Source organism: Amphibalanus amphitrite, unplaced genomic scaffold (genome assembly GCF_019059575.1).
Source record: "Amphibalanus amphitrite isolate SeventyFive unplaced genomic scaffold, NRLGWU_Aamphi_draft 000915F_arrow, whole genome shotgun sequence".
NCBI lineage: Eukaryota > Metazoa > Arthropoda > Thecostraca > Balanomorpha > Balanidae > Amphibalanus > Amphibalanus amphitrite.
The window spans coordinates 219,018-235,787 of record NW_024882409.1 but is presented as its reverse complement, the minus strand read 5'-3'; the positions used below and the strand labels follow the sequence as shown (position 1 = coordinate 235,787).

The following is a 16,770-nucleotide window of genomic DNA, read 5'->3' as shown; positions in this document are numbered from 1 at the left end:
TTCTGTGTTTTTCTTCAGATTGTCTTTACAGGTACATGAAGGCATGCGAACCAAATGTTACGCTCATGAAATAACGCCAAAGCTTATGCGGCACATTAGGGGAAGTTGGGGGAACGCCGAATACTTTTTTCTGACGCCCGTAGCACGCAAGGTAGACAATATAAGCTATTCTTGTTGGCGTCATTCGAGAGGCCAGTCTTTTGTCTTTCAAACATACCAGGCGCATTTGATGAATTCGCATACCGTTAAGCGCAAAAACTAAAAATATCATAGAACTGACTTTTTCGGCGTTGCCCCGGACTGCGGGGAAAGCCGGAAATGGGATAAATGATCTACGAGGAATGCCGACATTGATGTTTTGCCAATTTATCTCAAACTTTATCCAAAATTCATCAAAGCTGACACGCGTTTTAAGAGCTTGAGGACGCTTGGTGTGCACACTGGAAGTTATAATTGTGTGACATAATAAAAAAATGCTAGGTAAATCATTCCTTATAGGTAACAGGCCGTTGTGCCGGCTGAAAGTGTAATTTGTTTGACTAAAAATACGCGTTGCTATTCTACAGCAGTAAAGTCCACGTAGCGTGCTTTAACGTGCGTAATTGCACGTTTTCGGCATTACCCCAGCCAGCCATACTTTCATTTGCAGGCCCATAACTTTTAAATGTGCTGTATGAATTTCAAATAGGCAGTACACTTATGCAAAGACATGCTGAAGATTACTTGACCGAATTGGCCAGACAAACAGTAGCATAATGAGTAAGAAATGCCAGGGCCTCCTCTAACATACCCACTGGGTGGGCCAATGCCCACCCAGTCACCACAATTGCCCACCCAGTGGCGTCGATTTGCCCACCCAGAAGCAAATGCAAAAATTCTGGTCCGGCCGGACGTCCGGTACTACCTTTATGGTCTTAAGCAAAGTGGATGCTGTTTGAAGGTAAAAAATAAGTTTTCTGGTTGCCCGATATTCAGGGGTGTAGTCAGAATTTCCTCAAGGAGGGGGCCAAACAAACAGGGATCCAAAATAACCCCCTTAAAATCCAAAAAGCCATCTGGTTGGATCCAATATTTTTTGGAGGGGGCCCAAATAAATAGAAAAAATATTTATTAACAAAAAATATTAGAACTGAGGGGGTAAGCAGTCCATGGGCCCTGTTAGATAGGCCCACGAATAGCTTCATAGAATCGCCAGTCGGTTTTGAGGGCGTTCTGAGGGCCCGTAGGTCGGATGAGGTTTCTTCAGACCGTCACAGGCCCCTACAGCGCATGAGAGCCTCGTAAGCCGTCTGAGGGTCATATAAGCCGCCTAAGGGCCACTAAGACCGACAAAAGCCCTCTTTGCACTTGCAGAGGCCCAGTCAGGCCGACGGAGGGCTCTCTCAGACAAACTAAGGACCCGTTCAGGGCATTTGAGGGCTTCCTCAAACCGATAGGGGCCCCTCAGATCGACAGTAGATCCGATCCGAGCTCCCTCAAACCGATATAGGGTCAGACCAACAGTCGGAACGCATTGATTCTGTTTACACACCGTTGGACCCAAGTTGGACCCATCCCATCCAACTGACCCCCTGGTTTCAATAGGGCCCCAAGGCTCTAAAATTGGGGCTCTCTTGGCCAAAGTATAACTATCAGCTGTGTCAAAGGATTTGCCGCAGGGGCCTTTGCGTCGCCAAGGGCCCACTGTGTCAGCCAGGGGCCCCTATAGAATAAGGACCCCTGGCTTCCAGGGGGGGGGGGCATGGTCCCTTTGGCCTCCTCCTTGGCTATGCCACTGCAGGTGACAAGCGTTCTTCCAGGCGACCAGGGGGCAGGGGCCAGGCGACCAGGCCCCCAGGCGACCAGGGGCCCCCATGCGACTAGCCCCCAAGCGACCGGGGCCCTCTAGGCGACCAGGGGCCCCAGGAAACCGGGGGTCATCGGATGAGTGCAGGGGCCCATTGGGTCATCAGAGGGCCACAGAAATGAAACTTCGATATCAAATTTCTCCGAGTAAAAGACGTTTTATCCAGTGTTTGAAAAAAATATGCTGGGGCCTGAGGGGCTCCCCCATGGCGCGTTTTGCGCTCAAGGGAGGGGGCCATTGCCCCCGTGGCCCCTCCCCCTTGGCTACGCCCCTGCCGATATTGTTATTCATGGACAAAGCCAGCTAAATCTCTAAATACGGCTGAGCTAAACAAATAAGCAAGAATCATTACCGGTTCGGGCAGCCTTTACTACAATGTATTACGAGTATGTTAGTTAGCCCTCGCCCGGTGAGGGGGGTTGATGCACCCCCCTAAGGTTTTTCACAAATAACGTAAAAACGGCGGCGCTCAAATTTGGCATACCCTCTGGGGCAACCTTTTGGCACTTGTCCTGAAAATTTCAGATCTCTAGTCTTTTCAGGTCAGGTCACCAGGTCACAAACCCCGTACAAGGTCAGGGGAAAATTGGACTAGTTTAGCGGCAACCGAATGCCAGAGTTTTTCGTTGATAGCGTGAGTTCTATGGCACGTAGCGCTACCAAATCTAAGACACGACTTGGAGCATCTGTTTGTCACTTGGCCTTGGAGTTTTAGGTTCCAGTGACCCGAGGCCAGGTCACAAGTCACAAAAACTGGTACATTGTCAAAATAGCAAGAATACTGAATAAGAATACCTATACCTACCACGCAGTTTGCGGAGGGCTGTACGTACATGTAACTCTGGAACGAATCGCTCGAGCATCGCTAACCATAAAACATGCGACAAACGTTAACTTTGCAAACTATCATCTTATTTCCAATAACGGCACTGCTTATTTCGCCTCACCCCCGCCCCCCCCCCCGCTAACAGGTTTTGAAATTGGCTGAACCCCAAAACAGTGGCTGGATTCGCCCTTGGGCAGGGAAGTAGCGAAAATTCTGCCCACCCAGTGAAAAATCCTTAGAGGAGGCCCTGAGAAATGCAGCTTCAAAGGCGCATGTAGTACAAGGGAAACGTACCTTGAAAACGCTTTTGGCGCCCTCACAGCCGAAGTATTCCAAATGACAACTCGTAGCAAACATGCGATAATTGTAGTCACTTAACCCGCGCCCCGCTGGGCTATTCAGCCATACGCGCCCTGCTGGGGGGGGGGGGCAGATTCTGCCCCCCCCCCTGTCTAACTTCCGAACCGATGGTCGTAGAAAGACGGGGAAAACGGCAATCGAAAGCTCTCAACAAGGCGGATCTTAAGAGCCCAAATTTTTTTTGCTTAAGTAGGTCAGAGGTCAGGTCAAGGTCAGGTCAAGGGTACAAAATGCAAGTTTCTACAGTATCGGCCTTGCACCGAAGTTGCCGAAGAATGGACTGAGACTGATTGCCCAAAACGTGTTCTTAGACTACCAAGACAATATTCGTTGCACACAATGTCATTCAAAGGTCAAGGTCAAGGTCAGGTCAGGTCAGGTCACCAAAAACAAAATATAGAAAAGGGCATGTGCGACACATGTTTTATGGGTCATTTTACTCATGGAATTCAATAGGCACACTCAATAAGTGATATGGACCACCTCTGGATGAATTTCAGGTCGAGGTCAGGTCAAGGTCAGGTCAAGTGAGGTCAAATTTTGAAGTTGGTTGTTAAGGCCTAAAAAGGTGTCTATCCGATGCAGTTTTTCACGCCGAATCGAATGGTGCTATTTTTATTTCCGTACGAGGTCTAGAACTTCCAAAAAAATTATTTTTCAAAATTTTTGTGAGTCGTGACGTCATAAAATTTTGAATAACTCCCACATTTTTGAACCGATTCTTCTAAAAATTGGTATGTAGGTGCACATAGACCACTTCTTTGATGTATATTCCGGTTTTTTCGATAAACTCAAAATTTTGGATTTTATAAATATTTTCCCAAAAAAGTCAGTTTTTTGGAAATATTTTGGCCAAAATCCATCATTTTCAAAAAACCGAGATAGCCATTTGATAGATACCTAAAGTAGAATCACGTATAACCTTTTTTGTTACGTCTTGATTCCTTTAAAAATGAAGAAGTTAGCGGCGTTTGAAATTTTGCCGTTTTTTAGGCGAAAATAGCGAACATGACGTCACTAAAACGTCAATTTCTCAAAAAATTTCCGACGGATTTCGCTCAAATTTTCAGGGAACGTGTCAAATTGATATATGATAAGGTACTGAAAGTTTGACGTCGCTGGCGTAACGCGTTTAGAAGTTATTGGCGAAAAACTGGAGGGGGGCAGATTCTGCCCCCCCCCCCCCCAGCGGGGCGCGGGTTAAGCTTCAGAGCATCACTGAGACGTGGCATCCATGTCGTACGGTTTTAGAAATATCTCGAATTTCGGCTTTGCCCCAACTCCGGCATTGCCCCAACTTCCCCTATTACTTATTCTTGCAATCGTAGAAGGGAAATGGAATATTCCCAAAATTACTCCTACAAAAATTTCTATCTGGAAGTGTTTGCCTCTTTATTTCAGTACCGAATAAGAACACCAGGCAGCCGATCCGCTAAGTGCGATGACCGGGGCTCCTTTTGAGCCGCTTTATGGCGCTCGGTATTAGCCGCTGGCAGGACAGGGATGACCTGCCTGCAGTCAGAAGTGTTTTACGACAAGCTCGATTAATAATCATGTCTGTCTATCGTTTTTTTGAACGTACATGGCTGTTTCTGGCAATACGAATGTCACGAAGAACTGTTTCAACGATTGTAGGCTGATATATTAACCCTATTAGTGGCAGGCTCCTGGCTACCCCTATTAGTGGCAGGGGGGGGGGGCTGTTTACGACCCCCCCCCCTGATATCTCGAGATCTAACGGGCCGATTTTCAAAATTCAAACGGCATTCGATTTCGTTCAACGTGATCTACATTTCTAAAAAAATTAAGAAATGTCAATAGGGGGTAGAGGGGGGGGGGGGGAACGGGCAAATTGCAGATACATTTTAGACTGTTTATCACGGCCAGGTTTCTGAACCAATCTCAACGCAACTTTTGCCGATCGATAGAGAATGAACCAGGAATTCACATGGATCCTAAAAATATGCATTTTCAAAAATCATAGGCGGATAGAGATCATTGAGATTGGGGGTACACAAAAAGTATAGAAAATAAGGCTTTTGTTGGTACTGTTTCTAAAAAGGGTGGTAATGGTCTTGTTATGTTACAATTTTCTTATGAGAGAACGACTACAATTGTATTGGTCATGCATAGGCGGTGTCAGGGCACCTATGTTGGGAGGTAAAACATAACCCCCCCCCCCCTTTGGGACGCCTGGATCCGCCTATTATAGTAAAAACGTGTCAAAAGAGGATGCACAATAACTTTGTATATGTTATCACATGATACCTTTCATTCACTGTTCGTAAAACTGGTGCATACAGTTATAATACATCAGCATCATGATCTTCGCCCAAATGACTCGCTTCAAGAATAGGACCCCCCCCCCCCCCAATTTCCAGTGCTCTGGAGCCGCCCCTGGTAAAGTTATGAACTTGAAATTTTCAGGGAATGTGCCCAATTTAGTTTTAGGAAAAGTCAGAAAATTTCAGCATCGTAGCTTTAGCGGTTTCGGAGATATTCCCGAAAAACCTGAGGGGTGGATGAAAACAACCCCCTGCCACTAATAGGGTTAAGATCGATTTGAAATTACGTCACAATGATGTCAAAAGACTGATTATAGATTAGCCTTTCTTAGTTTCCACGCGATATATTCGATACCTATATGTAGGATCTAGTATACCTATAGGAGCGAAAACTGGTCAGGAACTACTACTAGGTAAAAGGCTACTTAGACGAGTCGGGATGACAGTAAGTGCAGTTTAGTTCATTCATCGTTGCGTTTCATGCTCATTGCTCAGTGACATCAGAAGCGCTCCATGCCGGAAAACGTCAAAAATTTATGACGGCACTGTGACGTCATCTGAAGCGCTACAGCCACCAAACTTTTCTCAAATATTGCCTAGGTTTTCATTTGAAGATATGCCTGTACGTTTATGTTCATAGCTCATAAGGTTTCGGAGATATTCTACTAAACGTCAAGGGGGAGGTAACTTTATCTCCCCCGCCCCGCTCCCCCCCCCCCCCCCCCCAGCGGCTGGTGTAAAATTGATTAACTCGACGTGACTGAAAGTTTCATCACGATCAGCCCCTTTTTGCGCGAGTTATTCGCGAAAAACAGATGGGAGCCCGTTCGACCCCCGTATAAGAGCGAGGGTTGAAGGGTGAGAGGCATGATAGTAGCGCGTCGCTGGATGATAAGATCAGAATTACTGAAGTCGGAATGTGCAATGTGTAACACGTATAGAGCGCAGGGAACGTATAGAGCGCAAATAATGTTGGGGACTTTACTGTTCTGGTAGGTATGTGCACCATCGATCTCTGTATCCAGGGTTTATGATGGCGCCCTATAAATCAAAAGAATAGGTAGGTATTTTAGATTCATAATTTTGTTCGTCCCCTCGGTGACAGTGTGTTATTATATATCTGTATGATGTATAGGTATGGCCCCAACGACATCAGTTTCAACGTCGAGCACTTTCCACGGGTGTTTATTACGGGGGAAGATATGAGCGATGGCCGATGGCTATAAAGTGCCTTGCCTATATAGCTTCACCGAAGCAATTGACATCCTCGTCCATTCCCCAGGTCAATCGGTTCGGTGACTTTTAGATTATAGCAGGCCATTCCTCGGTCAGGCTTGAAGGATCCACCGTCACTTTGCGCAGTACTTTTAAGACAGACTGTATATACATACCTACCTATCCGGTACACTCCATAGTGAAAATGTGTCATAACTTACGCTTGAAAGGAACGCTATCGGTCTATGCTCCTATTGTGTTGGAATACGCTGGGCTTTCATTGGTAGAGGACTTTCATCTTTCATCTGGCTTTTATCGGTCGGCTCTTCGTGAATTTATTGGGTGGAATGCGTCATATCTATTCCAGCTATAGGTATGAATAATCGCACTGAATAACGCATTCACTGTGAGCCAAAGTACGCCAGAATGGTCCTATGATTCTTCAGGTCACGCGCGTGTAGCGTGACCAGTGAAAGATGTCGTCACACATATGTAAGTGAGGCGTGTTATGCTTGATCATAATATCATCGTTTGTTTGGTTGTTTTGTTGGGTTAGGCCCTTTCGGTCTGACAAGACCATTGCAGAGCCGGAAGGATGATAGGAATTAGGGGGAGACATTGGTCTGGGCAGGCACCCTAGTGAGTCGCCGGGGCTGAGCCCGTCCAGAGGACAGGCCACCCAGCCCCAAGGCACTCACTGCACCCGGCTACGGGGTGCGCTCCCTCGGGAGCAGCGGTGCCGCTCCAAGGGAGCAGCCCGCATGAGATAAAGTTGCCTGCCCAGCCCGGAAGGGGGTTGTGGCGTGGAGGAGAAGGATTTCAGTATCCTGAGGATAGAAGCACGGACAGGTGTGAATATCATCGAGCATAGACCTCTGTATACAGAGGTAGACAGAGGTCTATGCATCGAGTATAGACGTTACACTATTGTAATAAATTTTATACTCTCTGTCCATCATTGCTTGTCAGCGATCTTTTCCCATATGATTATGAGGTTGTTTCTATAAGAATTTGGATTATTATACTATTTGGTATATAAAAGTATGGGTTGCGAATACCTTTTATGGCGTTGTCCGAGCTTCCTCTGCTTTTGATGAAACGGTCATGCGATCGTAAGCCGTAACTTCTTACCGTTGTGCGGCCAATGTCTGTGTTTTTTTTTTATACGAAAAGCCGGTGCACTGAGCAGTGTGCTATGTGTAGTAGGCATATACTATGCATGTTGATACTTTATATGACTAACTTTGCAACAATAACGTTATGGCAGCAACACACTCAACAAAATAAAACGTCTTAGATCAGCCGCTCACGCGCTTTTGTCCCACAATACGGCTGTACTCGTGATAAAGTTAACGGTTACATGCGTATTTAGACCAACGCTCACGAATAAGATAACCATCTGTTCTTGAGTTAAATTATACACGATAAGCAAGCCATCACCTTTCGCTTGACCGACCCTAACCGTTGGGTTAATTTTGCAACAATTACGTGCAGATTGCGCTCTGACCTTTGGACATCAGTGCCGAACTTCTAGCACGATCAGGGATCGAACGGCAGGGGGGGGGGGGGTCCGACCGACCCCCCCCCCTCCCTCCTACACGTTAGACGCTGACAAACTCCGCACAGTACACTATTGTACACTTCTCGATCGCGTCCTCACTCCTAGGGCATTTCATTTTTCATCTCAACAATTCGTATGTCGGCTCGCATTAGCGGCGCGTTTGCAGTCTTTGCGTGGTTTCAAGCGTTCAAACAGGTGATATGATGTTGGTCCCATGCATTAGGGTGGGTGTCAATGTCACCTGAAGGTCAGGTCAGGTCACTGGACACTGAGCTTTGATGACCTTGGTTCACTTTTTCGAGTTTTATATGTTTCTAGGCTAGTTTTTGGAGCTGCATTCGAATTTAGCAACAATTTGAACATTTACGAAATAGTTTTGGTACCTTCGTAACATGTTACGAAGCTGTCGGAGGTGGTTGACACCTACTGCGAACACCCTGCAGGACCCTTACTGGTTGACTTGACCTGACCTGACTCGACCTGGCCTAAATGTATGAAGGCAACGTTGTGATCAAAACTAACACGATATTCGTGATCAGCACCCCGATAAACCCTGAGGCAGCCACACTTTACGACGTTCTAACAGGTACCGATTTTCCCGACTTTTGGGTCATTGACCTGACCTCAGAGGTCACCATTTGACCTATGACCTTAAAACCAGGTACCGTTGGCTTCGTCTCATGACGACCTACACGATGATTTTTTTCCGCGAGGGTCTAGCTTAATTAGGGGGCAAACGCGAGGGGGTTGTACCCTCCCCCCCTCTCCTGTGCCGTCGAAGGACACAAAATGGCCTGTGCCGGCGGGAGCAATAATCAATTATTGTTATTCAATGTACTCTTGAATACCTTCTTCGAGTAAGTAAAATATGTCTATTGTTTAGACCGAAGTGTTATCTTCGCGTTTTATTTTTCTGCCGAAACGCAGCGCACGTTATTGCAGGCAGCAGCAGCATGCACCATTGTTATCTTTGTCGGGTTATGTTACATACCTTTACACAATTTTAATAATTACCGGAACGAGCAAATTGAACTGAAACCGTTACCAACGCACAGCCCTTAACCCCACTCTGTTCCAGCTTTTTGAATATACATTAACCACTCAAAAATGTTGGTGTGCATTTGTGCTGGCGTCTGAGCTCTGCTCCCGCCCTGCTCAGGCGCAATCTTCTCTATGACACAGCCACAGCTGACACAGGGGAAAACTCAGCGTGGGGCAGTCCCAGTCCGCCCACTCCGCCGAAAAGCGGATGTAGATACAATCGGCGTTGTTGGTATCGCCCCAGTTGTTGGGCTCGCCGAACATCCACCAGGCTGCAGGAGGCGACACTCGTCCGCAGGTGTCCTTCCCCATCCACGTGCCTTCGGTGACCTCGTCGGTGACTCCCAACCAGACATCATCGCCAACAGCCAGATTGATAGCGCACTGGTTCTCGGCTTCCGAACGGGGCACGGCCAGGTGGGCGCCCAGCGCGGCGCACTGGCTCTCCGCTTCGGCGTAGAGCACCTTCTTTAGGGCGATTCGACGGTAGCAGCGACCGGCGCAGCGCGTAAAACCGGGGGGACAGCTGCAACGCGAGCCGATGGTTCCTGGAATAGAACGGGGACGACTGAAATGTGAGGGTCAAGTGATGACTAAGATGAACATGGGAATTGAATTATTACCTTTTTTGTCGTTTTTTTTTTAAATCGAAGTCTTTGATTTTATTAGGGTTGATCTCTTCGTCAAACGAGACTTTTACACGAATAGAAGGATGAGAGGAATTAGGGGAGACATTGGTCTGGACGAGAGCACCCCGGTGAGTGGCCGGGGCTGAGCCCGTCACTTGGACAGGCCACCTAGCCTCCTACCGGTCACCCAACGGCGCACATGAGTCTGCTCGTGAGGAGCTACCCACGCTGGATGAATTTGACCATCCTGCCCGGATCTAGGGGTTAGAGGTGTGGAGGAGAAATATTTGGTTGTCTCGAGGATAACAAAGGGGAAAAGGATTATTTTTAAAAGCTCAGTCTTGAATTGAGTTATAACCAAGTTTTTACCCTGATTGAAGTTTTGTCCCTGAACGGTTAATTAGATATTGGTAATTGATATCGCTAATTAATATTGATATTTAGTGATATTGCTATTGCTAATTAATATTGATATTCAATGACATTGATATTGTCTATTGATATTGTGTTAAGCAAAGGAATTTGAGGGATGCAAGAAGCCATGCCACCCCATTGATTGCTAATTGCCGGCTCTGGGGACTTTTAACCTCCATCTCCGTCATATATCAGAATCGCTTACCTGGGCAGACTGATCTGATCCATCGCTCTGACGTCGGCTGGCCCTCGTCGGGCGGGGTAGCCGGTCCCTCGCACACGTTTCGCCCATTGTACAGGTGACACATTCCATCACCTCCGTAGACGAATCCGCCGCAAGCAGTCGCCTCCTGCCTCTGACATTTGGCCGAACAGAACAGACGCGACGGAGCGGCGAAACTTGATACGGGTGAATCGGTGAACTGGACCGGCTTCTTGGTGAACTGAGATTTACTGGCCAGCGTTAGAACGCTGAGTGATAACAGAGACAATCGGCGCAGTGTGGCGCCCAGCGCTGCCGACATATCGGACGTCCGCGCTCGACGACCGGCGCCGAGGCTTTATCAGAGACAAAACAGATGCCCAGCGTCGAAGCCGACGACGGAACCGACGACGCCAACGAAACGTTAGTTTCAGCATGGGCTGGGCGGCGACTCGTCTGATAGTTGACATGACGACGACGCAACAGAGACCGCAACATTGGCAGTGACGCCACGTTAGTTCCGGCCGCCACGCGCCGAGGCGGTATGAATATTTGACGGAGGGCCAAGAATTATCAACCGAGGTGCCCCCACCGACGGTAGTTAATCACATCAGCTATGTGCAAGGCCTTAAAGGTTGGTGTCACGGACGGAAAATGGAAACTTCAGAGCGGGCGCAATCACGGTGAATGTCGGCTCAACATTGGGAATGTTTTGTAACAGAGAGCTAACGAATCATACTGCAAGCTTTAATCGGGTCGTCGACGTTTGGCTGTATAGTTAAGCAAAGCTCAATAATGCCATGATTTCTCATTATTCGGACGCTCGTCGGTCCGTCATGTAATGTCATATCTGAATTATGCATTCTGCAAATAGGCCAAAATGCTATTTTACATAACTCAGAACACCTCGCGATAAAAAACATGCCATAACTACAGTCAAAATAAAACGACAAAGTGGCTAGCATACGTCATCGGTAAACATTTAGAGCAAAGCAACAATCCAGCGCTATACTGCTTAAGGTCAAGCTACGTGATGCGTGACCATCCTGGAAATTACGTGCGTGTTTCGCAGATCCGTGATTGCGGAACTTCCAATCCAATCATTGATATTGGTTTCTAAGTTTTCCAGAATTTCCATGAAATATCATACGCTGACGTAGGTATAAATATAATGAGTGCAGTCCTGATAAACAAATCGGTTCGTTTGCATTTGAATATCTTTATTTTACCTTTATCTAAAATATTTATTTTGTCAATACAATGTTAACAAAACATGTTTTTACTGGATTGCTATTTATTTATCGATGTTCGATGTACTATGAATAACCCACAAAAAATAGTACGATATTGTTGGTAACATCTGAAATATGAGGACCCTCTTTGGCATAGGGGGTACGCCCAGCCGTGAGGGGCACACCTACCTATGTCTGTGACCCCCAATCGAGTGAGCGCTTACAAGTAGGTGTGTGTGTGTGTGTGTTTTTTTTTTTTAGAAGTCCCCACCCATGCTCTAGCATCGAAACCCATGGTAATCAACGTGTCACACTCATAGTTGTGAATTTCTGGATTTAATTGTCGGATTTTTTTTTATAGGTGACCTACCTAAGCATGGGTGTGGATTTGTAATGTATATCATCGGGGTGCCTCAGCACCCCCAAAAGACTTGAGTACCCCAACAGGGGCACCCCACAGGCAACAGCGGCACACGCACGTCGTGTTTTTTTCGTAAAATATTTTGCGACTAACGCTCTTTATCCTACAATCATTTTGATTTACCTATAATATGATTATATACGATGACCTATTTACCTTACGAGCTTTGCGTTACGGTCTTTTGTCGTACGATCTTTTACAAGATACGATCTTTTCTTACGATCATTTACCCGCGATCTTTTTCATACGATCCTTCTCTTTACGATCTTTAGCCTACGTTCTTTGGTCGTAGGTACGATCTTTTGCGACATACGATCTTTATCTTACGATCATTCTCCTACGATATTTTTGCATACTATCTTTTGCTTTACGATCCCTTGCTTATGATCTTTAGTCGAACAATCTTCATCTTCCATCATTTTCATATGATCTCCTTGCATACGACCATTTTCTTTACAATCCTTTGCTTACGATCTTTAGTCGTACGATCTTTTACAGCATACGATCTTTATCTTACGATCACTTTCCTACGATCATTTTTCCATACGATCTTTTGCTCTACGATCTTTTGTCACGTAATCCGATTAGCAGGTGTTGGTTCTGGAAAAAACCATCTGATTCATGTACAACTTACGCCATTCAACAAGCTAAAAAAAGGAAAACAGCAAGGAAAAAACAAACTGGTTCAACCAGCTTACGCATTTACGCGACAGCCAAAGATGCCGCACATGTGAGCGCCGCACTTCACGAAATATACCGTTTTTGCGCTTTTTGTGAATTTCTGATGAATGAACTGGTCACTTGGAGTCGCACGATTGATTGAATTGGATCATGGGACAACGGTAACTTGCGTTCAATGAAGAGTCTATATTCTATATACTCTTAACAAGTCACTAATAAACGGATGACCTGTCACATCCACAGGCTATCCCATCTCAATCAAAGCCGCTCTAACGTCGAGGATGGGACCTAGCAAATAAATCTATTTTATAACAATTGCGAAACATTGTGCGATGTGCAGTGGACTATCGTATTACGAAAATTAGAACATCGTCATGCTACTACGAGGGTAACTTATAGGTAGATACACGTCTTTTGACAACGCAGTTTGTGGCTGCAAAACTGATAAATTAAACAGCAACTGATAAGGCAGTGTATGCAGCTTTGCTGTTTCACATACGCAGCTGGCGATGCACCGATAAGTCAAAACCTGTCAGCGGCCAGGCCGAGCGTTGTCCTTGAACTTTGTCGGTGGAATAACAGCTACAAATGTGTTATGGTAGTACCGTAATAACGACATGGTTCCTCAGCAGCCGGTAGCAATAAATATTTACCGTATTAATCCGCGCCGCGGTGGTTCGATCTGAACTCATCGGGACTGAGGGAGAGGGTAAGGGCGTAAACTGTCCCTCTCCTCACTGGCGGATTCAGAAAGGCGGTTTTGAACGCTACGGGGGGGGGGGGGCATGCCTCCAAAAAAAGTTTCTCCAAGCTGCAGTAAATATTTGGATTTCGATTCCTTACGCACTGCTGTGCAGTTGCTTAAAACAAACTTTTCCTCATAAAAGTTGCCTAGTTTTCGTTTTATTCTCGAAGAACCGCACATTTTCGCTGACTTCAGGCACTGCGAGGGGCAGCATTTGTCCCAAATGCCCCCCCCCCCCGGATCCACCAGTGCCTCCCCTTTAACTCGATGTCTGTGGTCAATCTTATAAATGTCGTGAATAGGTTTGGGTAGTGTGGAAATGTAAGGTGTAAGTAAGTATGCCTTATGGTCGACGTAATTTCATTTCTTATTAATTTTGTCCGGCTAGTGGCGGATACATTCACTGCAGCCCTCCATTCATTCACTTTCGTCGTGCCTTATCAAGTATTCATGGTGTCTTGCATGCATTTACACTGCATTAGATAATTGCGCTCGCTATACGCATATGGCTGGCTCGGCAAGCTCCGACTATAGTGATGTATATTGGTAACTAAACCTGCCACGACGCGAAACAGCATGACATTCAGTCGTCCAATCCTATTTCGTGATGCAGCCCAAGTGCCGCGACGTGTACAAGGGATATTTATTGATATACCCAAGTACGCGTTCAGTGATCTTTTATAACCACTTCACCCTCACCACCTTTGCCAGACGCTACCGTACAAGGGGGGGGGGGGGGAGTTCATACTTCATTGCCCACCCCTCTCCCCCAGCCGTAACCCTGATCGAGCTGGAGCTTCGCGGAAAAGAGCGTGCTGCCCGTGATGAGAGAAAGCCGATGATGCCCAATTTTAAGGTTCTAGGTCATTGGTTGACCTACCAGGTCAGGTCGTCAATAACTCAAAAGTTGTGCGACCTGCTAGCAAGTCTTACAAGAGATCGTTACGATTTTTTTCGAGGTATTGATTTAAAACTTGGGATTTTTTTTTTTTTTGGCTAAAGGTGATATACTGGTGCATATATGCATTTTGGTTTTGGTCAAAGCCTTCAAATTTTAAAGTCTCTCTATGTGTAAAATTAATTAACTTAACTCGAGGGTACTGAAAATTTCGCGAAAACCCCGGGAGGGGGTCATCCGACCCTCTTCCCTCTAAGTGCGCGGGTCGCGGGGTCAACATTGTGACATTCCTGTACCAACAAATGCTGATATGTATGCTAATTGCACATTCTACATATTTTTTATTTTATTATTTTTTTTTTTATAAATTTTGTCCGAACCTTTTGATGGGAAGGATTCACAAGGACAGAGCCACCGCTAAGCGAAGCTTGTTGCGATGACCCTGCCCTCTACCCTCCGATCGCGCAATTCCGATTCTATGGCAGAATTTAGAGTCCAAAGTTTAACGTGCGCACAAAGCCGCGCACGGCCGGTCCCCTCGCTGACTTCGCCTGGCTACGGCCTGCCACCAACCGCAACCATACCTGTCAGGAGGCCCATAAATGTAGAGCGCCCGTCGCGCTTCGAACCCGGACTGTTATAACCGGGAACGCGTGCTCTCACCACGCGGAGTCCAACGCTCTAACCAACTGAGCTACGGGACCGGCCCCCTGCATATGCAGCATATGCTGATCAGTTACAGTATTACATTGACGATGAGCTATAAAAACAACATTCCATTGCTTCTTGCCTCGTTTATATTGCGTACGTTCGTTAAGTGAAGTCATATCGAGAGCATGCTTGGTAGTTAGGTACACCTATCTTATTCGCTACCGGTGTTAACATAAATGAATAAGAAGATTTAAACGCACACGTTTACGGTTTAAATAACAACATCTATCTGAATGTTATCCCAGGAAAAATAGTTTCATACATTAAACCAGTAAAACGCCTTTTGGGCGAAGAACGAGCGAGCGAGATAGTGAGCCCTGCACGTGCGGAAGGGCGAGAGGGTACTTCCAACGGGCTTGCGCAAAGCACTCTTCTAACCGGTCGCTAGCGGTGTGCCAAATTTGAACGCAATTGGCCCAGCCGTTCCTGAGATCTGGAAGCGGCATTCTGCACGTGCGCACGTGCAAACGGGGTCCAAACTGACTTTTGCACGGCACCCTACTAACCGGTCTCCAACCGTGTACCAAATTTGAGCGCAATCGGCCCAGCCGTTCTCGAGATCTGGAAGCGCCCCCTGCACGTGCGCACGTGCAGTAGCACCTTAACCGCAACACATGTGAATGCATTGCCTGGTGGGTGCCTACCTGTATGCCAAGTTTCAGCGAAATCGCCCCAGTAATTACCGAGTTATTAAAATGGGAACAAATTTGACACCTCTTATTGTTGTATTTTGCACGTGCACTGGGGGTGACCCACATGCATCGAGAGTATCCTATTTTTGGTAGAAAGGATGCAGCTACCCTATAGAAATTACCGCAAGTCAATCGCCCAAGCGGCTGCTGAGATATGAGCCTCTCAAAATCACTACTTTTGCAAAATAGCTTGAACACCCTTGACTTTTCAACGTGGCACGTGCCACGACGGTCACTGAGATGCATCAAAAGTAGTCAATTACGGGGTAGAAGGGATGGGGCTACCCAGCAAAAAAGACCGCAGGCCAATCGGTCCAGCGGTTGCTGAGATATAAGCCTCTCAAAAGCGTTACAGGCCGGGCCGGGCCGGGCCGCTCATACTGAGATTTTTCCGTTATATTGAAAAGACTCGCTTCGCTCGCTGCGCTCGCTCGCTCGTAACAAATAACCACAGATAAAACCAGTAAATCGCCTTTTGGGCGACCAACGGAGCGAGCAAGAGGATGGGCCTTGCACGTGCGAAATTGCGAGGGGTACCTCCAACTAACTTGTGCACTGCACCCTACTAACCGGTCTTTAGCGATGTGCCAAATTTCAGCGCAATCGGCCTAGCCGTTCTCGAGATCTGGAAGCGGCACACTGCACGTGCGCACGTGCAAGCGGGGTCCAAACTGACTTTTGCACGGCACCCTACTAACTGGTCCCCAACCGTGTACCAAATTTGAGCGCAATCGGCCCAGCCGTTCTCGAGATCTGGGAGCACCCCCTGCACGTGCGCACGTGCTGTAGCACCCCAACCTTAACGCATGCAGATGAATTATCTGATGGAGACCTAACTGTGTACCGAGTTTCAATTCAATCAGCCCAACCGTTGTGCCGTTATTGAGGTTGCAATTTTGGGGGTTCTTAAAAAATGTCCAACGTTACCACGCGCCACGTGCGGTGGTTGGCAAGAACGCATGGTGGCCATCACACCACAGAACTTTAACGTCCAAGTGACATTCAGTAAAG

General features: G+C 46.8%; 1 protein-coding gene across 1 annotated transcript; it reads right to left on the bottom strand.

The window, feature by feature from the left end:
* Positions 1-6,196: 6,196 nt before the first annotated feature.
* Positions 6,197-11,140, bottom strand: LOC122368028 (brevican core protein-like). The gene is made up of 2 exons (XM_043341620.1): positions 10,383-11,140; positions 6,197-9,682 (listed from the first exon to the last, which is right to left on the bottom strand). The coding sequence occupies exons 1-2, from the start codon at positions 10,699-10,701 to the stop codon at positions 9,249-9,251; spliced, it is 753 nt and encodes a 250-aa protein (XP_043197555.1). The 5' UTR covers positions 10,702-11,140; the 3' UTR covers positions 6,197-9,248.
* Between the last annotated feature and the right edge of the window lie 5,630 nt (positions 11,141-16,770).

Coding starts and splice junctions, on each gene's coding strand:
- LOC122368028 (XM_043341620.1), bottom strand. CDS start 10,701: ATGTCGGCAGCGCTGGGCGCCACACTGCGCCGATTGTCTCTGTTATCA. Junction 9,683..10,382: donor GATCAGATCAGTCTGCCCAG/GTAAGCGATTCT, acceptor GTTCTATTCCAG/GAACCATCGGCTCGCGTTGC.